This window comes from Caloenas nicobarica, chromosome 9 (assembly GCF_036013445.1).
Source record: "Caloenas nicobarica isolate bCalNic1 chromosome 9, bCalNic1.hap1, whole genome shotgun sequence".
Lineage (NCBI taxonomy): Eukaryota > Metazoa > Chordata > Aves > Columbiformes > Columbidae > Caloenas > Caloenas nicobarica.
In genome coordinates this window covers 18,907,943-18,933,787 of record NC_088253.1, presented here as the reverse complement: position 1 = coordinate 18,933,787, position 25,845 = coordinate 18,907,943, and the positions used below count along the sequence as shown (strand labels likewise).

General features: G+C 44.8%; 1 protein-coding gene across 1 annotated transcript in view; it reads left to right on the top strand.

The window, feature by feature from the left end:
- The window catches only part of NECAB2 (N-terminal EF-hand calcium binding protein 2), an 80,273-nt gene that overhangs the window by 12,319 nt on the left and 42,109 nt on the right, over window positions 1-25,845 (top strand). Inside the window, exon 3 of the mRNA XM_065641146.1 lies at window positions 25,632-25,740. Coding sequence (XP_065497218.1) covers window positions 25,632-25,740 — 109 coding nt within the window. The remainder of the gene's footprint in view (window positions 1-25,631; window positions 25,741-25,845) is intronic.

Sequence of the window (25,845 nt, the reverse complement as noted above, 5' to 3'; positions counted from 1 at the left end):
TTATTTAAATGACCATGTCATGTATCTTTTGCCATTCAGAGATCAGATGATTAAAGGGTCACCTAAAAGGCAAAGGGAGGGGTGGGGGGTTGTAGGCATAAGGAGTTGTCCCATTTAATGTGCAGCTTCCTACAGTTAAGAGGTCTTAAATTTATAGATCTTTTCAGCATCTTTATGATTTTTTTTTACCCCTAGCCTTGTAAAAATGGTGCATAATGTGTTAAAGAAACGTGGCTGGTTCAGACACAGTAACTATGGAGCCCGATTGTGTGAATTCAAGAGCTTCTCCCTCCTCCCCTTCCTTCCAAAGATCCTCAGCATAAATCGTTAATTCATGTAAAATTGGATGTTCTTGGTGCAAGATGCTAGAACACATTATTGTTCCTGCCATGTTCAGGTACTTGTATCAAGGTGATTTGATTCAGTGCCTGCCTGCACTAAGCGACTGCTAATGAGGCAGCTCTTGCTTGTTAAAAGACGTCTTGGTCTGCTGCTCCAGAGAAGTGAGATTCTGCCTCTAATGCAAGTTAATTCCCCAGCCTTTCCTCCATTGATAATACCAAGCAGCTGGACTTGCAACTATCTGTATGATAAACTCAGCAAGCAGTCTGAATGGCACACCTTGAAATGGTGAACACATTGGAGACGTCTAGATAAACTGGCAAATGGCCCGAAAAAAGGGAGAAGGGCTGGGATGTAACCTCCTGACGGTAAATAATTCAGCTAGCTCTAGTCATGCTTTGCAGGGGCATGGCTGTTAGTCATTCAAAATAATCTTTTTCTTCTGTGTAGGAGTGTTTTTCCTTTCTCTGCTAATAAATCCACCTACTGTCTTGTAATCCTCCCAGTCCCAGTAAACAATACTTAACAATTTAATTGGCATGTGGTAGGAAAACGGAGGCATCTTGTTTTAGGCTGGTGAAGCAGAGCTGTCAATCATCTGGGTTATCTACTGTGTATTTTAATCCTCTCATTAGAAAGCTGTTAATCAATTATAAGCTAAATAGCCCAGGATTCTCTTTGAAAGATTAAGTTGCCTTTATTTTGACAGAACAGCTTAATTGCTAACGATTCATTATAGAAACGTTGCTTCCTGAAAACTGGAGTTTATTATCTTGAAATCTCCAGTCACTGCAACTACCCAACTCCCATGTCTTGAGTGTAACTAAACACAAAGTGCATCCAGCTTTAATCTTGTGGTTTATTTTGGAGTTTTTGCCATAATGACTCAATTTCCTTAATGGAAACAGCCATCGGTCTGCCCCATCCATGGATCTGGCTTGCTGGGCACCGGGAGTTAGATGATTCCTCTGCATCTCTGCCGTGGAAGATGAGAGACACAGAAGCAAAATGTGCCAAAATTTCTGTATAAGGTTATAAAGCACCTACAGATAATGGCAGAAGGAGCTGGCAGTGGTGCAGTATTTCACTTGAGAGCGACCAGGGATGAACGAGTATCACGATCAAGTCAACTCAGCACCTCCCTATTGCTGCTGTTCTTGTGACTTCTGCATCAAGAACTGCCCCCAAATACTGCCCTTCTCTCTTGAATTGCTCAGATCTAGGGGAGGTGAGGACTGGAATGAAGCCATTCAACACATGCTGTCTTGAATAGCTTCTGCTGTCATAAAAATACAATGAAGTGTGAACATGGATTAAACTAATTTAATTTATAAATTTGACATAAAGATCTGGAGTGCAAATGCTGAGAGGAATTTTCAGTTGATCTGGATGATCAGCTGAAGGCCTGTAGAGGACGTAGCAGAGCTAATAAAGGAAAAAAGGAAGCATGAATGGAATAGATGGTTGGAAAGGGATTCTTGGTTAAGAGCCATCAAGGGCAATGGAATTGTGCCCATTCCTATCCCAGTAGGGCCTGTCCTTTAAATAGCTGCACACAGATATCTGTTAGTCACTTAGGAGCCCATTAAAGGAGATTTATGCTGTTATTCTTTGTCAGTAAAGCTCTGCACATCCCAGTGTTGCAAGCCTCATAGCAAATTGTGCTACAAACGATGGGGGCACATATAGTGCCACTCACCAGTGGGGAACACAAACACCTTTGGCCATCAGCATCAGAACAAACTGGAGGAGCCTGGTTAGCTGGCAGCAGGGTTGTGTCCTCGCGCATAGAGCCAGCTCCTCCTCGGACGTATAAACCAGCAGCGCTGCTGTGCCTGGTGGCTTTGCGGCCATAATGCCCCATGTCACTGCTGTCCCCTTGGTCTGTGGAGCTCAAAAGCTGGAAAAAGGCAGAAAAAGAAAACCAAGTTAACAAAAAGCTTCAGGCATATCTCCTTTAGGCTGGAAAAGGTCGTTAAGGTCATCGAGTCCAACTGTTAACCCAACACTACTTGATCTGTTAAGGAACTGAGGGGTGTCGTAAGCATCACCTAAGTAGAAATTTGGCTTGTGAATCACCAGTACGCAAATAAAGAGACTGAGGCTTGAGATTCCTCCATGGATTTGGTTTCTTGATTAAGGGATGGCGGTGGGAGAGCAGGGAAAGCTCTGGATCCTCAGCAGAGAGAGAGGCCTGAACGAGTCCTGGTGGTGGGTCTCCAAAGGAGCGTGTGGGTGAAGGTCACAGCAATTTCCAGCCCTTCCCAAGTGCTGTGTGTCTTGTGTGTAGGCAGAGACTGTTCCTCTGAGCAAGGACTTTGGGCATCTGGGAAATGTGCTGGATTGTTAATGGTAATAACCCTCAAAGTCTCGCCCACACTCTCCAGCCCCCTCTTGGAGAAATTATTTATGTCACCTCTAGTGAGCCCGGAACAGGAGGAATGGATGTTTGTCTGTGGAAGCGCTTAGGGCCCAAATTTGCAGAAACTGGACCCAGATAACTGTGTAAATGTTTCCTTTTCCCCACTCTCGCTCTGAGAGTGCCCCTTTCTGAGCTTGAGTCATTAATATGAAATTGGGGCAAAAAGGGATGAAAATACCTCTTCAGTTCTGGCAATGTGGGAGCACAGGGAAACACAGGAGAAAGCGAAGGAGAAAACTGAGCAGGTGCTCTGAAGACCCAGTTTTTACTGTTCACTTTCAACGCTTTGTGTCCTCACGAGGTGTGCCAAATGTCATGTATTGCTTGCTTGGTGTCCTGCCTGCAATGGTGGTTGCACCTTTGTCCTTTCCTTATTTCAGAAACCCAAGAAGCTGTCACCGTTCAGCTTGCTTATCCTGCCTGGGCCTATCTTTTTAATTTTTTTTTTCTTTTATGTTATCGGATTGCTGGACAAAAAAACTTCAATTCTGGAGTTGTTCTGAGTTTAAAAGTAGTCGGCATCTACTATTAATTACCTTGTTAATTTATTGAAACATTTTTAGAAAACTACTTGATCAGAGTTTAGCATGGTAATTGTCCACAAGGTGGTTTTAAGACTTGAAGTACTTCTCACCTTTCCCCATCAGTTTGAGGCCTTTTTGGAAAATACTCTTGCATTTGGAAAATATGCTTGCAATGGTGGCAAGCAGCTGGGACGTCAATAATATGGCACCAAAAGCATAATGGAAGAAAAATGAAGACATCGTAGCTTTGGGTGCTTTTATCAGATGTTAAAAAGATGCCAGGATAGGTCTGTGATACCTCCATGTTATATACAGATTAAAAAAAAAAATGCAAACAAACACCTAATAAGCCTCCTGTCGCACAGAAAACTCTTCCTTCCACAGCCACAACTCTGCACCTGTTTTGAAATTGTTTTTTCTGTGAGATCCTGGGAGCCTCGCTGTTCCTGCCATAATGGGCTACCACTCGTCAAACCCACTTATCTTACAGACCTGGGTAATTACCTTCCTTGTAGCTACTGCTCCTCACGCACAGGGAAAACCTTGAGCTATTCATATCTCACTGTTGCGTCCAAATTAAATCATTAGTTCTAACTGAGAATACTTGTAATTCTTGCATAACAAAACCTGTATTAGCAGCCACCCACATATAAGTGGAAAAATGCAGTGATGAATCAGGTTTTCTAAGTGTGGATAAATCTGGTAGGTTCTTCCATGACCTGAAGACCAGCCTAAATGTATTTATCTTGTTTTAAAAATTAATAAATAAATAAAATATTTGCATTTAGCCTAGATTTCATGTGACAACCAAAAAGCACCTTGAAAACTGTATAGTGACCTTTATTTACCAGGAGAAAGTTTAGATCTGTTTTCAGTTATTTGGACTCTTGTATAATTTTCTAGTGCTCTCTATTGTATATTCAGTTATCTTTCCAAGTCCTTCTAAAGTTCACAGCACATGGTTTTGTAGAGATGACATCTGTTTAAATCAGGACATGCTGTTCCCAAAATAATAAACAAACCTATCAACCAGATGATGAATTTTGAGATAATGTAGACATTTTGAAAGGTGGTTGCTGGCCGTGCTCTACAGGCTGTCATTAGGTGTGTCCAGCACTTCCATGTGCCCTTTAAACCTATAAATTTAGGATTTGATTTTCATCATTGACTGGCTTGAAAGGGCAATTCTCAGCTGCTTGTGCCCTTTAAGGGCTGTGTCTTCCTTGCAACAAAGATATTAAGTTACCTGGTGCACACTATGTGCAGCAGAAGTGAAGAGCTGAGATTTATTTTTTTTTTTTAGGATCTGGTTTTCTTCTCATGTCACCTCTCATTAACAAATGCATGTTAGAATCAAGGGCTGTTTTTATATATTTTTTTTTGGCTGGACCACATTAATTCTGCATAGGGTTAGGACTTCATTAACTGCTGTATCCTCATGTGCTACAGACTGTCAGTTATGCAGCAGTCTGGCTTTAATCTGAGCCCACGCGTGGTTTACCTAGTGCAAAGCTTACGCCAAGTAAAGATTGAGCTGGGCAAGGTCTGGATCCAGCCCTAAAACTCCCCCATGGACTCATGCCAATGGTGTGGCCAGCACATGAGCTTTAATTTCAACAACAGAAATGTCCATATCCCACATAATTCTGCACGGCATCGATTTATAGCCCATCACTCTCTAAAATTGTTATTCCTGTCCTGTTCCTAAAGCTTTCCCTGCCAAGAGAGGAGGATGTGAAAATAAAAGGTATCATGAAATCCTTCGTGGACAGTGGAAGGACACTGTTGGTCTGAATGTGACCTGCACAGCTGAGAATGGTGGCGTGCAGTGAATGGGATGGGAGGCTTATCCACAGTTAGAAAAGTTGCTCTGTTTAAACCGAGTGCTTGGCCTTCCATGCAGCTGGTTTGCTGCCACCTCAGTTGATATCCGATAGCTCAGGTGCCTGACTGGTATCGTGCAGGATGCCCTTTCCTCATTATTCAAGCTACATCGCAGTGCTGGTGGCTGTCACCTGTGTCTTTGCATTTTTGTGGTAAAACCTGCAACTAGAATATCAAGCAAGATGTAAAGAAAAAAATTTAAAAGTCAGCATCGCCTAATATTTGGCCTTCTTCAGACATGCTTGCCAGTCTGTGGTACTGGCTGCCATGTGACTGTAAAGCATATTTGCAGTTTAATCCACCCTGGGGCTATGCTGGCAGCTCCTGGCTGCCCTCTTTGCCCAGCACCTTCCCTTCTTGTGGCTGCCGAGCCTTTCTCTTCACTCTCAAAAAAATCCAGCTGCTGAGTGAAACCCATGGTAAAAGTCAATAATTGCTGTAACCTTCAAGGCTTCCTGACATTTCTGTGTTGATGATAAATAGATTTGAACATCAAAGGCAGTTGGATACCTAAACACACGACCTTTCACACCTTCACGCTTTCTTATTAAGCTGTGCTTCACTCTATCAAAAAAAATGAGACAGTGATGCTGAGCTGAAGGATTTTCTTCCTACAAGTGCTGTCTGGGCAGAAATACCAGCCCTTGGGCTGTTGCTGACTCTGCCCCTTTGCTGGACCTCACTCGGAGAGGTCAGACATGGAGAAGTCAACTAGATCAAAGCTTTTGCGTTGGAAACCACCTGCCAGTCTGCCCCAGTGCCTGGATTTCCAGCCTCACCCATCAATTGAGCCTTCTTGCTTACTGCATTTATCACTGTTAGAGCTTCAGGGTCCTGCCCGTGAGCATCTTCCTCTGGTTCATCAAACCTCTTGCTCTGTGTGCTTAGCAAATGCCGATTTGGTAGAGCAAAGAAATGTCTGCGTTTGTACTCCGCCTAATTAATGTAGTTGTGTTGCATTGGGAAGAGGGGCAGCCTACCTGTCTTCAGCCTGTAAGGTGGGTTTTTGTGTGTGTGTGATGGAGTCTGACCATTTCTATAGGTAATGCGCTTTTACTGCTGTATTGTTCTCTTGCTTGGCTCCTCCTTTCAGTTCCTTTAATACAGATAGTTGGAGACAAACAGCAGTGCTCAGGTGTCCCCAAGAGATGCAGAGAGGGGACATTGAGCAGCAGTTATGGCTTAAAGCCTGGCAATTTGAGGTTGGACATTTGATCAGGAGTCCAGCATTTCCCAACACCCCTAGTTTGCTTTGAAGTGCACCAATTAAGGTTTGACATATGACATAACATGAAGAACATGGGGTTTATTTTCTTCTTCTCTCTGTGGGTTGGGAGATGTGGGTTTTCTTCTGCAACCCTCGTTAGAGACTTCAGGCTGGACAGGAGTGAATGGGATATATTATGGCGACAAATTTAATGGCTATGTCGCAAGTTGTGGAGGGTGGCAATATGGGATCGTGGTTTCCCAAGAAGACTTTGAAAAGTCCCTCAATTAGCCAAGAGGATTTTTAAAGACAATTATTTCTGAAAACAAAGTTGAGAGATTTAATCAAGGGCTGCACAGCAAATGGCATGATGACAGCCAGCAAAGGGCACTATGAAACATTTAGGGAGCTATTACGTACTTGTGATCCCTAACTAAAAAACGTGAACTTTATTGATAGTGCCTTCAAAGTGGTGATTCTTGCACTGGCTTTTCTGGAGCACAGAGATCACTGGATGCTGCCAGCTGGCCCAGAGAGCGGCAGCTGTAGCCGTCCTGAAAGCCATTTAAATTGAAGTGTTATATTCATACATTTTCCTTGCCGATGGGTCAGTCTTTGTGCAAGACCACCTTGCCGTGTCTCCCCAGTCTGCTGAGATTTGGCTGCACCAGGCACACCCGATACCTGCAGATGGGGACACAACAGTGCAGGTTCGGTGGGGAGAGGGGAGCTTCCCCCACCGCAGTGAAGCTGTGAGCTCATGGACATGTTGCTTTGTGCATTGGCCCAATCTTGCTGTAATGCCATGCTCTGGTTTCGGGAGAGGAGAATGTCTACAGGAAGGTCTTTTCTGTGTGGAAATGGCAGCATTAGGCAAAGAGAAGGCTCTGGCTATAGTGGCAAGCCAGGGAACTGATGGACCTTGGGGGCTTAACACCTGGGGTGCTTTTTGATCTGTCTCATGAATATCTCACGTTGCTGTATCCAGGAAGCTTTTCAAAGTAGATCCAGCAAATCAGTATTCCTCCTGCTAAATTCTTCATGTTGTTTTTTTGGCAGAGATGAAATTTTAAAATGCTTGGAGAGGACTTTTTAACTTGGCTGGCTGTAGTATTGTGGCAGATTAAATGGACGCAGCTGACTGCAGGCTTTGAGGACTTGGCTGATGTGTAGCAGTGACCATGGGACATGGCTTGGGTGCAGGGAAAAGCTCCCAGGGTGGACATTTGCATTTTGAGTGTTGGGAGTTGAACCCTACAAAGTCTGGGGCTCTGACGACATTGTGTAGCTCTCTTCTCCTTCTCTCTTCTCTCTTCTCATCTCTCAGGCGCGGCAGACACAGAGGTGGCAACTTTCTTGTGTGTTAAATCTAGATGTAGCTTTGGTTTGAGGTCCTTAAATCCTTGTGATACCTAGTTTTACTGCTAGGTATGAGTCGGAAGGACCTTAGCTGCTCCTCCCTGCTCAGTATTAACATCCTTGCTGCCCGTATGTGTCCCTTAATGGGGTGTCACCATTGCAAGTGTTTCCCAAGCTATGTTCAAAGGCATGAGGTGGCCGTGAGAAGACTTTATGCAAAGCTGCTCATTAGCGTTCAATTAATTACCCTTGCAAGCACTTATGCATGATGCTGCCTTTGGCAGAGAGATGTTCCAGCCTCTATGTCTTACCTCATTGTTTAACTAGATCAGTGATGTGGTTTGTGTGTGTAAACAGTGTTTTACAAATGAGTGACAAGATGTAGCGTGGCAGTGGCAATACACACCTGGTGGAGGTGACAAGCACATAGGAACTCTTTAAAATCACTTTGCCACCCCGGCAGGCATCACGTGTGACCCCCAGCTTGAGTTACTTCTCTTGCCAACCCACCTAAATCTCACTACTTACCTCTCTCAGTAGCAGGACTTTCCTATGTTTGCTTTGCAGTTTAATGCCTGGGAAATTCACTTGGGGACAGCAGAATAGATCCTGCATGGAGGAAAATCACTGCTTTTGCCTCTGCTCTCGGCAGCATGGGAGCAAGGAGCAGCACCCGGCTCTGGCATCACTTTTAATTAGGTATCTTTTGCAGATCAGCTGTATTTATTGAAGATGCTTTATTATAGCTGTTAAAATTAAATAAGGCAAAAATTGAATCCAGAACAAATACACTGCTGCAAGTAATCCTTGTAATTCACTAGCAATTTTTGCCAGACAATTGTGAGAAAATATGTTCTGGCAGCCTGTGTTCAGGCAATTGGCCAGGAACAGCTACAAATCATGTGTATCTGTTTCTTCCTATTATCTTTCTCTCTCTTTTAAAATCCATGGGTAACCAGATAATATATATTGGAGAGAGGGAAATAATTATCTCACTAACTTGCAGCAGGGAAGGAAACGTCCGAAGCTAAAGCAATGATACATCCAGATCTGTAGTTCCCAGCAAGGACAATCTAGGGAATAGGAATAGCTGATTTTTTTCCTGGGAGGATGTGTGAAAACAGATGTTCATGGACGTGAGATGCGGGAGCCCAAGTTTCTTTGGTTTTATGCTTGGTTATCAGTGCTGTGGGAAGGTAGCGTGTCGCTCTGGAAAAAGCCTTCAGTCCTTTCAGAAAGTTTTACAGGTGGAAATAATTTGGTTGTTTTTAGAGTGGAAATTTCTCTTCTGTGACCCTTGTGCAGCCTCATTGCAGAGGGGGAAACCTGCCTGTGCTTCGGTCGGGTCACAGCTGGAGCTCAGCTGCGAGGGAGGATGCTCTGGCCGTGCTCCTGCCGAACATTCAAGGGCTGGTACATGCTGGGCTCAGGTTCAAGAAACGACTCAGCCCGGGCTTTGGGTTTGGATCCGAGATCAGATCCTGCTGCCAAATTTCTGCCTTAATTAGAGACTGGTATTGAGGCACCAGCCTGACCCAGCGCAGGCACAAGTGGTTTCAGCCCTTTTGTTACCCATCGCTTCCTAACCTCAGTCTGTGAAAGGGGCCAGATTTTGGGGTGCTGTTATTGGTAATGATCAGAGTGAGCGGCTTTCAGCCACTTCTGGTGCTGGGCATGTAAACATGGGATTTGTTTTCCTTAAGCCAAAATAATTGGCTCGAGGAGCCCACGGAGCCTGTGTATTCTTTTGCCATATGGTGGTTTGGTTATGTATTGATCTGCCTTGCCAGCACCAAAACACAGGTTTGCACTTGGTCCGCTAATAAAAATAAGTTCGCTGAAACTTGTTTTCCTTTCCAAAGGGTTTTCTGTTCATCATGAAGATGTTACTTTTCCAGCTGGCTGGTTTGATGGCTTTCAAACATGTTACACCCCGTTAGGCAAGGCTGATTTTCCTTCCTTGCCTTTGTAGTACAATCAATTGCTTTCCTTCTGTTTCCTTATGCCTCCCTCCCCAGTTGCTGAAAAAGGTTGAATTTTAATATTGGCAAACAGTCCAAGATTAACCAAAATCAGTGTGTTTACACTGATAGGCTCCTCATGGTATAATACGCTTTTTGCTTTCTTAATCCATAATAGACACACCAGCTAGGAATTAATACCTGATGCTACTTAGTGGTTTTGTTATTCCTAATAGAGCACGGAGGGATTACTTTTGGCTCTGCGGGAGATAAATGGGGCAAGCCAGTGCATCCTCAGCACCGGCTGCAGATGGCAAATGTGCAACACACCAACTCCTGTGGCTTCCCCATGGGGTGCAGTAAGAGAAAAGGGAGGGCGGAGGGGCAGGAAGGGACCATGCATGAGTGTTATACTTTCGTAGCTGGAGTGATAGTGGTATTAATTAATACGCTTGGTATGTGTTCAACAGTGGGGAAAAAAGTGTGTACTGTAATTGGAAGTACTTGCACATGACTGTAAAAACAAGATAAAATATTTATATTTTTCAAAGAAAGGAACCAGGCTTTTTTCCTCTTCCCTGCATCCTATAATCTAGTTGTTGGAAAACAGCACAATTTAGATCTCACAAAAGGAATTTCTAAGCTGGAAACTAGAGGGGAAAATGGCTTTCTAGCATTTAACTGTAAGAAGAGTTAACTGAAAAGAAGTGGGATTGTACATAGTAAGGAATATCAAAATCATTTATAGCAAGAGCGCTGTGAGCAGATGAGGTGATAAACACTGAGATTCTGAGGAGATGAGGGGAAAAAAAAAGGGAGCAGTGGCAGATGTTCTTGCAAAGTATTGTCTGCAGACATGGCTGGAGCAGGACACACACACTTAAGACTTTTCAATACCAGTTGTTGCTTTCTAAATGAGGAGCCTGACATTTTAAAGGTCAGCAGCCAGCAAAATGATGACCCCTGTTAAGCAAATGCAGTCAGAGACTGTACTTACTGGCCTGGCGTGTGCTTCATGTCAGGGTGTGGTGGTGCCTAATTGCCTGGGTAGACAATTTCTGTAGATGTGTTTCCGAAAAAAGGCAGATTTGCAGAATGCGGGTACCCAGATGGGTGAGGATACCTGATATTTTTCCCATTTCTCCTCCCTCTAATAAGGGGCAAGCGGGCAAAGAGGGATCTCCTGGGAGCTTGAGGGTGGGCTTGGGTGGAGGAAATAGCAGCAGAAGGTGTTCTGTTGGCAGAGGGCACTTCTCTGCAGACCGAAGCAGCAACTAACAACAGGGGTACAGCGGGGTGGGAGTGGAGGAGGGCAAATGCATGTGCCCCCCTGCCTTGCTAACAGCTGGGGGCTGTGGGGTGGTGTGTCCCATGGTGGCATCTCGACATGTCCCTGTCCCATCCTGGTGGCGTGAGCCCTCCCCAGCCACAGCCTCCCTTGGCTGCAGGTTCGGGCTCGTCAGGCTGCAGCTGGAAAAAAGATTAACTGGGCAAACTGATCTGCATTTTTTTAAAATATCCTGAACCTCAAAGTGTGGGTAGCTGGAGCCACTCGCTTCCTTCCCTGTGTGCTTTTTCTGAGAGCCCTGCACTGAACTGAACAAATGTATTCATACAGTGAGCGACCGAATAACCAAGGCAACATAAAAGAAAGCAGTATTCTGATATTCATAAATCACTACAGAACAGGACTGCAGTGTAGCACAAGTAGGGTTTTTTCCCTTTTACCTCCTTTCTTCTACAATTTTGGTATTCAAGGTTGAATCCTACAGTATGTATTTCTTTTCTCTGATACCTGGATGTCAGGACTGCTAAACCTTTGAATTATCAACACGCTGACCATTTTGATGCTTTTATAAAGCAAGAATGAGGATTAAATGGTTCTTAGCACTCCTATTGCAGCACTCCGTGCAGATTCATGGAGGCTGATCTTGCAGTAGGAGCAAGTTGTTCTGCAGCACAAACATCCCACAGGACTTCGACAGGTAGGAAACTACCGAGCTGATCATCTCCAGGTGCCTTTCTCTCTGCAACAGCATATCAGTGTGCTCCATGAGACAGACAGATGAGGTTCGGGATGAGCTTCTCCTTAATTGGGGTGGAAATAGCAGGCAACAGCAAATGTCGTGCTATCTCCCATGGCAAATGTCACCTCAGCCCTTGGTCAGAGGTCTCCTATGAATGCATGGCACCAAACCTCACAGTCCCCCTGGTCTTCCTCAGCTGGGCCTCAGCTTATCTCTTCTCTCGGCTGGGAGCTTTGCTCAGGTTTCCCTGAAGGGGAACAACACCACTGATTGCCCTCAGATGTGCTCAGCGTGGCTCGCTGGGGACTTGCCATGGCCAGTGCTACCTCCTTCTGCTTGAGGTTTTGCACCAAGACCCACAGCAACACCAGTGTTTTTTGTAAAGAGTGTGTTTTGTTTCCTGTATCCTAGGTTATTCTTATGTCCTTTAAAAAAAAAAAAAGGTAAATAAGACAAACAATTCTACCTCGTGTACAGCGAGGCAAGCAGGTCACTAAGGATGGGGGTGGCTCAGAAATTCGGTTAACTTCACCCATAGCTTTGACTGTCCTGTTAACTTCACCCATAGACCATTGAACTGGTCTAGAAATCCAGTTTGGAAATGCAGGTAGTGGATTTTCCTGCATGCATAGGATAGCCCAGAGAGAGCTGTGCTCCTCTGAGGCTGCGACAACGTTTGTCTGCTTTCTGAAAAGCTTTGCCATGACAGGTTTGGCAGTGACATGTGAGCTGTTAGCGCTGGGAGACAGAAAACATCTCTGTAATCTGCTCCTTTGATGAAGCTCTTAGATGAGCCTTCTCCTGCATCAGGATGCTTATTGCTTCAAATGGGTCCGATCTCTGCTAATAAATCACCTCCTCCATGTGAGGAGGGTTTGATTGAACATCACAGGAGATATCATCAAGGGCTAAACCTAGTGTTTCCTGTTCCATTAGCTGAAGCTCATAATATCGAGTATTTCAAAGAAATACAGTGTTCCCTCAAGTATTTATGTCATCCAGCCAGGCAACCTGCAGTGAAATCTCAATGTGCAGAGTGACTCCAGTTTTTCCTTCTGTGGTCGCTTGTTGCAAGTCCTGAACAGAATGGAGCAGGGCTGTACTCCCCATCTCAGAGCTTCCCAGCTTTGGGAAAAAAAGTCAGCAATTAGGATTTCTCATGAGTAGACTGTATAACATTTCCTGGGATGACGCTTTTGTGAAACCTAGGGGCTGCTGGTTTTTGGTGGGGTTGTTTTGGTGGTGCAGGTTGGTTTTGGTTTTGTTGGTTGGTTGGGTTTTTGTTTTATTTTGTTTTCTTTAAACTACAAAAAGATTCCACTGATTTTGTTACCAGTGGAGAAGAAGACAGCTCGAACAAGTGTGTTTAATCCTGTGAACTCTTGAACATCACAGGGAGCACTGGAGGCCCTCAGTGCCAACATGCACCTGTGTTAATTCTGTTCTGCCAAAAGCAGAAGGTGGTTCACGCTTCACCCATATGTCAAACAAGTTGTCTCTCTTGACTTTCATGGCCTGCGCTCCCCTTTTCCTCCTCGTTCAGTACAGTGCATTGGCTTCCCAGCTGCTCGCTCATGCATCCATCGCTTCCCCCTCTGCTGTCCAGCCATCACCTTCATCGCCTTTTACACGGAGGGTGGTGAGACACTGGCCCAGGTTGCCCAGAGAGGTGGGGGATGCCCCATCCCTGGAGACATCCCAGGGCAGGCTGGACGGGGCTCTGAGCAACCTGAGCTGGTGAAGATGTCCCTGCTCACGGCAGGGGTGGCACTGGATGAGCTTTGAAGGTCCCTTCCAACCCAAACTGTTCTATGATTCTACGATTCATGCTTCTCTTAGCATATGACCTTAAAGAGAAAAGAAAGTAAGAGAACAAGCAGTTCCCTGTGCAGAGGCTGCAAACAGTGCTGGTGGGTTTGGACATGCTGATATGAGCAGCGTTGCTGTGTGTCCTGTGGGTGCATCACTTGAATCTGGGTTAAACCTGGCCAGTGGCTCAGGGAGTTTTGCATTGCAGAGCTCTGCAGCAGGGCTTGGCAGCATCCCTGCGTGCCATCCCCTTGGGATCCGGCTGATCCCCGGTTATCGGTGATGCTGGGAAAGGCTGCGTGCTGCTGCAGGTCGCGTAGCTGCAGTGGATGCTGCTGAGATGGCATGGAGGAAATGTGGATTCAGCAAAAGCTAAGTAGCACACGGCATTAAAAATTCACAAAGGCTTCTCTGAAACCCGCTCTCCTGGAGAAGCATTTTAATGAGCTGCGGCAGGGCTGGGTGAGAGAGAGCGGGGACCATTCCCCAGCACTGTGTTAGGAAACAGTCCCCGTGCACTGGTCACCTCTATCAGTTTATGCGTTTCTGGTTCTGAGTTTTCAATGAAAAACTGCACCAGAAGGTTTTTCTCTTCTTTTCACACTTAGGAACTCAGTGAAAACTTATTCAGTCTTGCTGTGGGAAAAGTAAAATAAAAATTGAGTCTGTTGTCAGTGTTTAGGGGAAAATGTCAGTATTAAACTGAAACAAAACTTGAAATACTTTGGGTGTGGGATTTTCAGATGTTCCTTTGAAAGCTTTGTTTAAGAAGAGAAGTCAGGTGACTCCATTTTCCCCTGGCAAAAACCAAAACACAACAACAACAACGAACTTGCAGGCATTTTTCCAAAGGCTTTGTCCTTCAAATACTTTTTCCCCTCATTTTAGTTTAGCTACATTAAAGCAGAGCCCCAGAGCCAGTGGATGCTGGGGACGGGGGCTGAAAGGAACCGACTGGGAGATGCTGCGAGAGGAGGGGTCAGGGGCTGCTTAGAGTCTCGGGTGGGTACACAACTTTCCCTCTATGTCTCGAGCTGATACTAACGGGCTTTGGCTGCTTTTGCAATTAAATCTAGAGTGGAGCACATCGAATGGGCACTTTGGGGATGCTCTGTCTCAGCCTTTCGCAGTGCTGCACTGTGACCTACTTGTTAAACCAGCGCCAGGATAGATTTTCCTCATGCAGCTCAATGCTGCACTGGCTCTTGTTCTTATTTTATTTGTCATTTGTTTAAATTTATATTTTCTCCTTTGTATTTTATTGTCGATTCTCTGCAACATTGTGGAAAACACAGCAAAATATATTTCCCCTCCCTTAAAACCAGAAAGCCTAACGACAGTCCTGGTTTTTTTATTTGTTTGGTTTTTTTAATCTACTTTTGAAATGAATAACTAAAAAAATTAAACAGAAAATATATTAATGCTGCAGCTTTGTTAAAAGCTAGTTGCAGAAGCATGTGATTAAAGATGTGCTTGTTTAATTCACTGGAGCAGAAAAACGTATTTAGGGTTTTTTTTCTTTGCAATCTTTTCAGAGCAGATGCACCTTCCCTGCAGGACTGCTCTGCTTCTGTGCTGCTCCGCTGGTTTGCTGAAGCAAACAGATGAAAGACTGTGGAAAAGATCTGCATTGTTTGCTTTAAAGACATTAAATATCTCTGACAGGGCTGAGACACCCATCCTGCCTTGGACAAATAGCTGGAGATACTGAGCATAGGGCTTACATTTTTTCTGAGAAAATAAATGAGAAATGCAGAAGCAGAAAAACAGGAGCATAAAATTAAAGAGCAGCAGTGCTGGACTGAGTGAGGTTTCACTTGGCTGCTCTCCTGTGCGACTTCGAGGAGCTGGGGAGGGCGGCGCTGGGGACCCGCAGGAGCATCCTATGGGGAGGGACTGCTCGGGCTCTCCTTTATACCAGGTCCTGAAGCAAAAATTACTCAAAAGAAGTTGTTTCTGAAGGAGATTCAGCTGTTGGCAAAGGAGTTTCTTGGAGAGGGACCATCAAACATGAGCAGTAGTTTGGTTTAGAGCCTGAAACTTTTTTCGATGGGAATTTTTTGAGACCATTGAGTTTCAAGAAACGAAACGTTTGTGTTACAAGAGATCAGTGTTGTGGGCTTACACCTGGACTTCACGGTTCAGGGGTTAAGGCAAGGAAGCAATTTATTAATTATTCAGGTCCTGATTTGCTATTCAAGTGCATATTGAGTCCTGGCACAAGGAGCTGGATATCCTATATGCTGCAAATGGTAGCACAGTAGGGTAACTTTTGCTGCCTTCTGAGAATGCAAATGAGGTATCTGCGTTTCGAGTTAGTTTAATTTGCTGTCTTCATCTCTACGCAGCTTGTTAGCTGAATGGAAAACTGTTGATGCTGCCAACGCAATCTGGATATTGTTTCATGGGACTGCAGAAAGCAATGAGTTTGTAGCTCTCTAATCCACGGTAATTTGCCGCTAATTTGTCAACAGTCAACAACTCCAGTGGCTACCGCACCAAAATAGCCACGATGTCGCTGCTTTCCTCTTATCAGTGGTAGTAAAAGGTCATTTACAGCAGTGCTTTTCATCTGCTGCAGCTGTTTTGCTAAGCACAGGATAATGCTTATTTTACTAAGCACAGGATAATGCTTATTTTACATGGGGCAGACAAAGTCATGGCGTAACTGTTGCCAGTGCCGGAAGCCAGATGAGGTTTCAGACTTGCCCATGGCTGGGTGGCCCATTCCTGACATGGGGAGACCTCTCCATGTCATGGGGACCCCGGTGCAGGCATTGTGCCCGGGGGTTGGTTCTGGTTTTTGTACTAAATCCTTCGGTTAGGTTGAAATGCAACTTCTGCTATCATAGTTCAGGAAATCAAATAAAATGTTGTAGTTGCATTCATAGCGAATTTTGGGGGGTTTTGAACTGCCTGGCAGCAGCACCCACTCTGCTGTCGAAACCGTGCTGAGTCCAGATGGAGTGGGATGCTGCAAGCCCTGCCAAGAACAGCCTAAACCCCAGCGACGTTCTCTCCCTGCTCCACTCTGGCCACAGCAGGACCACACTTCTGAGAGGCAACACTATGCATTTTCCTATATTTTTTTCTCTTTTGCTCAAACACTTGCCCCTTCCTTTTTTTTGAAGCCAAATTCTGTGTGTAATGAGCTGAAAACAGTACAAACTCTGCCCTGGCCCTCTGAAATATTCATCTGCACCTTAGAGAAGAAAAAGAATGTCAGCAGCTGATTTCAGTACATTTGCTTCACATCTGTAGCAGCACAAGAAAATATTAAGTCAGCCCCTCCATGTGCTGCTGCTCTGTAATAATTTATGAAAACCGCAGGTGATCTGTTCCCCGGGACACTTTGTACATGAACATGCTGGTCTAGCTCAGGGCAGACTAATGGGAAAACATTCGGGAAAAGAAACCGTAGCTTGCTGTAAGCAACCTCCTGGTAAATAGTTCACATGAAAAGGCAACACCTGGACTCTCGATGCGGCCATTGGGCTCCAGCCTGGGCAGCCGAGAGGGGCCGGAGGGGAGGCAGCTCAGATGGACGTGCACCAAGGGGATTTACTGGCCAGTGTGGTGAGACACAGCATCTCAGGGTTCCTCTGGGCTAAATGCTAAAACTATATTGCATATAATAAAAAAGAGAATATAAAGAGATTAGGGACATACCTTCTCCCGCCTTTCTTCACTCTCCCCCATCAGCAGATCTCCATTTCCGAGCTATTCCAGCCACCAGCAGACCCAGCTTAGCTCCAGACCTATAACTGCTGTTGCCTCTCCATTATTTTTCACCTTAGTTGGCATCAGCCCATCTCCTTTATATTGGGTGCTATTAAATGGCTGACTGACTTTGAACAACTGCAGCTTTTTAGCACCTTTGATTTATTTGCCCATCCAAACCATTTCCCCCGAGAGTTACACAAGCACAAGCCGCTATGGCGAAGCAGCAGATTCCTGTGCAGAGCTTGCGACCTCCTGACCCAAACAGCCCAATTCTCTCTCCCAAAGGCTTTGATTCTCCACATATTCAAACATCTGCCTTGCTCTCTCCAGTGTTACTAAGTCCTATCTTTCTCTGTCATCCCAATCATTGTCTTCTTTTTCCATTAATGTGTCTTTGTCTTCAGCATCTTCTCTCCCCACATTTCCCACCTTCTTTTTCTTATTGAACTCTTGAGTGCAACATGCAATGACATTGTTGATACAGTTGGATAAAACTAGAATTTCTGTTTTAGGGGAGATTGTATGGAGAGAAAGTGGCTGCAATATCATCAGCCTTTAGTCTCTACCACTTGATCCCCAAAATTTCTGTTTATTGCCGAGGCAGCCTTGTTGCAACCTCTTTCTTCAGTCACACTCCTGAAAAGTTGCATTTCAAAAGCACCAGCAAGCTCTCCATTACCAAACTCCTGGTCAAGCACATAAGCTACTGGCAGCCTCTTTAAACGTTTGATCTAAAGCGGAAATAAAACACGAAGACAGCACAGCTTGTTGTTAATACGAGACCACTCCGTACTCCAGCAATCCCAAAGCTGACTTCAAAACTTTCTCCTTCCATATAAGGCAAAATTCTCCCAAGGAGACCTTGCTAAAAGAGAACAGAACCTGCCTCCTACAGTGCCCTAAAAATGAGTATTCTGCACAGGAAGTACTACAAACCATGAAAAGTACACTAAAATAGATAGTGGGAGAAAAACTGATATTTAGATACATAAAGTACTAAATAATATAGCTGCTATTTTCCTATGCAACAAACAGTTAATTTCTGTGCATCGGCAAACCACAGTGTTACATGTAATTCCCTGCAAGGTTAAGTATTTGTTTGTGTGCACAATAGAGGCGGCCTGGGAATCAGAGAGACATATTTAAATCTGGTACTGAGCTCTGCCACCAGCGAAGCAAAGGAGTGGTTTTATCTGGGAGGCTTTTTTCGCGATTCCCCACACACACATCAAAAGCTAGACACGGTTTCAGGCTGTGGTGAGGCTCTTGCCATGTCGTGGTCCTCCTCCAGAAGCATCACGCTGGATGCACGGAAAGGCAGAAAGCTCGGGGTGATGGGCAGGGATGAAAAAGCCCGGCAGCACCCAGCGTGTTCTCCTTCAGGTCTCCTACAACGACGAGATGGGGCCTGAGGGAGCTCATGACTTCCTGAACTCCAGGTTACCTTCACCTTATCTGAACAAAAAGCCTCTGAGGAGCTACCGTGGGTATCGCGGAGTCCCTTCTCTCCAGGGTGGCTGAGGACAGACCACGTACACGCACCAGTGCCTGACCTCCTGCTCCTTTCGGCGGCAAAGAGGGGACCAGAACCTGATACTGATACTGATACTGCTGTATCAGTGCATGTGAGGGATTTTGAATATGCAGCAGTTCCAGTTGTACCACAAAACTGCATCATCTGCTGCAGAGCTGAAAGAATAGGCCAAAATTGACTTAATATTTTGTTTTATGGTCTCCGTGCTTTGATACAGAGAGAAGTACCTTCAAATTACTGAGGAAGAGCTGAGCTTTATTCCTGGGGTAAATGACTAGGGAGGGGTATTGGCTGACTTCTTAAGAGATGTTCTTTCATTTACTGTGTGCAACTTATGCCTCTATAAAGCCTCACCTGAGCATAAGAAGGAAAGATGTCCTGGGAAAATAAAAATATCCCGAAGGTTTGTATTAACATGCGGCAAAAAGAAAGTGGTGATGCGGAAAGTAGAGGCGCATGTGGTATTTGCAACTGGGCTCTGGTGCACGAGCGCAGCCTGTGCTGGAGCGAGGAGTGTGGTGGGTTACGCTCGTTGGAGCTGTGGAGGCGTCACTGGCAGAAAATAGGAGACATCGCCTGGAAACTGTGTCAATGGCAAGAAGAAAAGCATTTATGAAGCGTTTTCCAATAAGTTGAGTAAGCAAAACCTCAGCTCCTGAAGTTCAATCCCTATTTTTTTTTTCTGTATGGGAAACTATGGCTTCTTCTGTGCCAGCCTTTGCATTCCTGTAGCAGCGTCAACCAGGTGATCCCATCAGCGATCCCAGATGGCATAAGGAAACATACAGGAGTGTTTCAAACAGAGGTTATCAGCTGTGATGGAAACATCACTCTGTCTCTTGGGTTATCCATGCAGATTAATTGGTGTGGTACCAACCCTTGAGAAAACATCTGGGCTGGGCATTAGTTAACTTAAAAAAAAAAAAAAAAGGTGATTTTGGAGTCATTCTGTAAATTCCTTTCACTAGAAAATTACTATAATTGTGGTAATTTCCTTTTAATGGTGTGTGTTACATCTCATTAGCAAAGACATTTGCAGGGGCTCCGCTCCAATGGCACCGTCTCTGCAAGGAGCCCTCGAAGTGCAGACTGTGCTTCTCAGGCAGAGCTCCTGTGGCTTCATAGCTCCAGACAAAGCTGGAGGTGCATCACCAGCCCTGCTTCCAACAAAATTCGGTTGCTCCTGAAGTAACACGGTGATACTGGAGTCGAAGTGGGTGGACAATTTTCAGGTGGCTGCAGAGGAGCCGCAGATGGCTTCGGGAGCAGATTGGGGGCTGCGGTGAGCTCACCCCGTCTCCAGCCAGCAGAAAGGTTGTGCGATGCCGTGCAAGGTGCTGTCACAGCTGTTGGGTGATGCGGGGGACATGGGCCATGAGCTTCACGTGAGAGTGGCAGCTCAGCAAGCCTGATTTAGGATCCTCTAGCAGTCTTCCCAAAGCCACAGATTAAGATGTTGCAAGAAAAGGAGAGACCTTCTCACTGTCTACAACTACCTGAAAGGAGGTTGTAGCATGGAGAGGGTTGGTCTCTTCTCCTAAGTAACAAGTGACAGGATGAGAGGAAGTGGCCTCAAGTTGTGCCAGGGGAGGTTTAGTGTGGATATTAGGAAATATTTCTTCATGGAAAGGGTTGTCGGGCATTGGAACAGGCTGCCCAGGGCAGTGGTGGAGTCACCATCCCTGGAGGGGGTTAAAAGATGTATAGATGAGGTTCTTAGGGACACCGAAGTTGGGTTAATGGTTTGACTGAATGATCTTGAGGGTCTTTTCCAATCAAAATGGTTCTGTGATTTTATGATGTGAAGACATTCATCAGGACAGCATCCAGGTAAAAATAAGTGGTCTAAAAAAACCCACACTGAATTCTTCTGAAAATGGCAGGTGAAATGGCTTTCTCCAGGCTTAGGAGCCTATTTGCATTATCCTTTCTCCTGTTCAGGATGACTTCCCCTTGCAGCCGATTCTCGGCGTGCAGTTCCTGGTACCTCCGGGTGTATCTGTGTTACAGTTGGAGCTGTGGCACAGGGAAATGGAGCGAAAAACGATGGACTCGCTACCCAGGACATGCCCATCGGTGCAGTCTCACTGCGGAAATCCCCAAATGAGTCCAGCTGCCTGAACCTGGAGAACATCCAACTTTTGAGGCAGGCTTTGCAGCTTAAAAACTCTGTTAAAAAGGAATATTTTGAGGTCTCACATTTAGTGTCTGATCTGCATCTTTCAGATCCATCACAGATCAGATCTGTGGACCTGGAGGTAATTTTTCCTAACAGCTCAGGACTGAAAATTCAAATCTATATTCGGCTTCATTTAAATGAACAAAGCTGCTCCCGCTGACTTCTGATGGGGGCTGGATGAAGAGTCCAGGGTAGAAGCCAGTCCATATTCTTGCTGGCTTTGTGTATCTGCACACACACTCCCAAGAAAGACATAAAAAATGCAGTCGTCATTTTTATTCACAGGCCACAATAAAATCCAATTTGCTTACCCTTAGCTCTGCTGGCTCTTGCACACTAAGGGGGGGCTTAAAGCATTTTAGAATTCATAAAGTAATAAAAATAAGTAATGAAATATATTCACAATATAGCTAGAAAATATATGAGCAGTCTAACCTGATGTAATTGAAAATGGATTTAGCAAAATCAGGCTCAGAACAGTGACCTTATTTTGTACATGCTTTAAGCTATTTGTATCGCTGAGTAAATTTCCAAAAACTCAGCCATCAGATTTCCTATATTTTGGACGATTTATGATATTGGTTTGATTTTTCTACTGGCTACATTAGTGGGTGAGCAGAGCCTGATTGTGTGAGTTAGAAGGTGTAAAAGCCACCTCCAGATTCTTCAGATTTTCACGATGGTAAATGGTGCAATAATAAAATCCCAGTTGGGGCTTTCTGATGTTCTCTGTTATATCCTTCTCTTTTTGGTTAGTTTTAACTTGGATGACTCTTTTGGCTGGTAATTTGCTTTGGTCTTTGCCTGTGATTGAGTTATTTTGAAAAGACAGAGTAAAATGAAGATTGCTCTCTCAGGAAAAAACGATGGCAGAATAGCTGTGGCCTGATTATCTCTTTTCTCAGATGATCAGCGCCAATGCAGGCAGTTTCTAGTTGGTGGCATTTGTCCTCGCTGCCAGCTTAGGTGTTGACTTCAAGAACTGGATTTACAGGGGAGGGGGGTGAGTAGGTGAAAGTAGGTTTCCTGCCTTTAATTTGGTTGTCCAGGTGAAAAAGTCACAAAGATTTCTCTAGATCTTAAAAGTGCTGGAGGCTTTATTTTGTTTACTGCGATTTGGTGTGGAATCTCGATTTTTCTATTTCTCTTCCTATCAAAAGTAACTACCTAGAGCTGAAGTGTCCCCAGGCGAGCTCCTACAGGGCAGGACATGGGTGAGGTTGAACAGTACAATTGATGCTGCCACTCTAGTGCGATGCCTGACAGCCCATTTGGAGAATTTCCCCCTCTCACACCCAGGAGCTTTCAGCAAAAAGCAGGTTCCTGGAAGTCTTATCCACGCTTTGGTGAGTGCAGACACTTCTGCTCTCAGAAAAAGCTTGCTTTCCTGTGACTTTCCTGATAAGGCTGCTCCTGGAGCACAGCATCTCCATCAGCTCTTATCACAGCACGCACCGGCGGGTGGGCCTGGTGTCGGTCGTGTTGTGGTCAACCCTCCTTGCCCAGGATTTTCTACCAGTTTAATTTGAACTGCCAAATCCCAGCCCAGTCTGCTTCCTCTTATCACCCAAGTTCGCCCAAGGCTTCCTTGCCCGCTGGGCTCCAGCAACCTGCGGCTGTCAGCCTGGTTCACAATTATAGATACGCAGCTCAAGGATTTATCTCGTTACTCTGGAAGGCTTTTGCTTTGTGTGTTTGCAGAGAACTATGCAAGCTTGTATTAAATAACGATCAGCTTTAAGTGGACTGGTACTTTGTGGTGGTGTTCGTTGGGGGATGACAAGCCCAAGTACTGTTTACAAGTGAAATGTGTACTTTTATTCAAATTTCTGCCAGGGCTAACCAGCTCTGTGGGGTCTCCAAACAACAAAAAATGAAAGAAAGTTCACTGTCACCTCCTTTCTCTAGATCCTTTGCTCACCCTGTATTACTTTGGGCTGTTAAATGCTGCCAAAAATTTGGTGCATGCTTGTTTTCAGTGATCCAGCCTGTCACGGTAGTTGGTACCTGCCTCCTGTTCTCACCTGCAACTCCACAGGCTGTGAGATAGGAGTCAGAGCAGCATTTCGGCTCAGATTTTAAACACTGAGGTTTCAGAGGCTGCAGCAAAAATGTGGCCTGCATATATGGCTCAAAAAAGTCAAGCAAGAGTGAAATGAAAGGGACAAGTCATAAGAGATAAACTACATAAAGGATTTTTTTTTCCCCTCAACTTAAAAACACCTTTGTGCCTTTCAGAGGTGAGCAAACTGAAATTTGGATTAAAGTAGTCTCCTGAAAAATCACTTCATTTTACCATTTCTCCTTGTCTGTGAGCTGATTTATGTGACTTTCCTGGGAATTTAATACTGCCTGCCCTCTGAGTGGACGGACAAGTTTGAGGTGAACAAGCACTGGTTTAAGGTTTACGGAAGTGTGCCGTATATAAAGAACTGTTTAGCCCTCATGGGATAGAAATTCTGTTATCTTTTTGACTGTGATGCTTGAAGACATATATTCATTGCCAGTCAGGATAAGAAGAAACCAAACCTTGATCTTGGCTAGGATACTGTTTAAATAGGAGCACTCTGGGGGAAGCTTTTCATCCAGTTGTGTGATGTGCAGAGGTGGAGATGGATGGTGTGGATGTGGCTCTTGCTCTGGGAATGGTATTTTTATCTCTTTCAACAAGGTTGTCACCACTGGCTTAGCCTCCAGGTGACACTGGTAGGATGCTTCAAGCAATAGGTACTTGTTCAACTACAGATGCTTTAGTTTTCCGTAATCAGCAGCAGACAGCAAATCTGGGACCCATCCTCTGAGCTGTGCATTGGTATTCTGCACCCCGGCTGCTGCAAAGAGGTCACATTTTGGGGAAGGAATGCAGAAAAACAATATAGGCAGCTGAGCACTCTCTATAGCCATTGTGGTGCTCTGAAAATGATACCCTTTTCACCCAGTGTTGCTGTAGATTTTGTTCTCCTGCTGTGTTCCGTTCGTAATTGCCAATTAAATAGACATCTTAGACTCCATTTATCACTGGTCTAAATTTGTCTGTGTCAGACAAGGGAAACTGGGTTAGCATTTGGCAGTGCCGGTATGTTTTAGGAGCAGCAGACTTACATAGTTTGGGGAAGAAATATTGATGTGTATGTTGTAAGTTGACTGATTTTTGTCCTCTAGCTTCACTTCCTGAAAGAGAAGAAACAAGGTTTATAATTGATTTGATTAAATAATAAATGATACATTCTCCTACTACAAAGTAGGCAGCATTTCTAGTCTATGAACCTTCTGTGGATATGAATGGAAAGACTAAATAACACATGATCTGGGGTAGTTATTCCTCCCTAGGCACTGCTGCACACCAGAGTACAGTGTCAGTGCCTTGAACAAGAAACTAGAGGTAAATTAAAGTTTCTTTAAAGTTTCTTTTGCCTCTCTCCCATTGCTTTATTGCTGAACTTCACAGGAGCTGTCTCCAGATATTCTCACTTTCAGCTATGGTTTTAAACATGTGCTGTACTTGTCCACAGCACACAGAGAAAGGTTCCAGATTTAACAGTTAAGTGTAAGCCTTTCTCACATCATCAGCAAATGTTGCAAAGGAGTCCTACTTATATTCCTTTGTACGTTGATCTGATTTTTTTGTTTAAAATTTTGTGGTCGTTTAAGTAGACTGTATTAAGCCTAGTATTAAATTAGTACTAGGGCCAATATATAAAATAATACGCAAAGTGTATGGCCAGAATTTTCAAATCTGGATGTTGTTTTTCAATCTTTGAGGTAAGACCGGAGGCACGTTCCCCCAAACACTGACTGTCTGCAGGGTCTCTTTGGACCACTGGAGATGGGGCTGTTAAAGTGCCTGTGCACTTCTGAACAGGGCCTGTATCAAAACAAACATCTGAAGATGAGCTTGGAGCTTGCTGCTGAAATTACAGCAAGTTCCTCTGTAGATGCCCAGGAGAACATTATTAAACCTCTGTCTTGTGACTCCTTCACGTGCTGGTAGGTTTGCCAAGAGGCACCCAGCAAGCTGTAGCCCGTATGGCCAGGCAGATGGATTTCGTGCGTCACCAGGTCCCTCTAGAAGTAAAGACACAACATTAAGGTGACACGGTCCTTGTGTGTTTAAACAGTTGACAACTGAAGCAAGATGCATCTTGTTATGCTTGGTAGCTGCTGTTTTGCATCTCTGTCTAGAGCAGGGAGATGCGCTGTGTTGGAGAAGATGCAGCTGGCTAGGAATGGCAAAAGATGCTCCTGGATCTGTCATTAGTTCCAGCCCTTGGTCTTTTATATGTCCCTTAGTGAGCATCCTGCATCATTTGAACATATGGTAGACAAAATGCTTCATGATTTCTTAAATGTAATTCAGTTTCAGGATGAAGCTTGCAGGCTTTTCCCCTTTGGGCTTGAGTCGTGCTTTGGGTTAATAGCCCAATTAGTTGCTAACGGCCAGTGCATCCATACCCAAGAGCAATGCAGCTTCATCCGGTTCCAGAGCTGCTGGGTCCCATCCTGTACCTGGTAAGCTCTGCATTGGTTGAGGGCCAGTTCAGCAGAAGCACTTGGAGGTAATTTTTGCTCTGAATCTTTAAATCTGAACATAACTCTTGATTTTTCAATCGTGTCCCTTGCTTTGCCCATTCCCTAACAGTGGCTGTGTTGCTGTTTGCAGATGATGGGAAGCTGTCTCTGGAGGAGTTCCAGGCCTTTTTTTCTGATGGGACACTGAATGAAGAAGAACTTGAGAAGCTTTTCCATACCATTGACTCGGACAACACCAAGTAAGTTCCCTATACTGACACTCCCCCATTTCGCAGAGACTTTGGATCATTGCATTAGTGTGCAGCAGCAGTGCTAAGCCCCGCAGAGGCTGCAGGGATGCAACT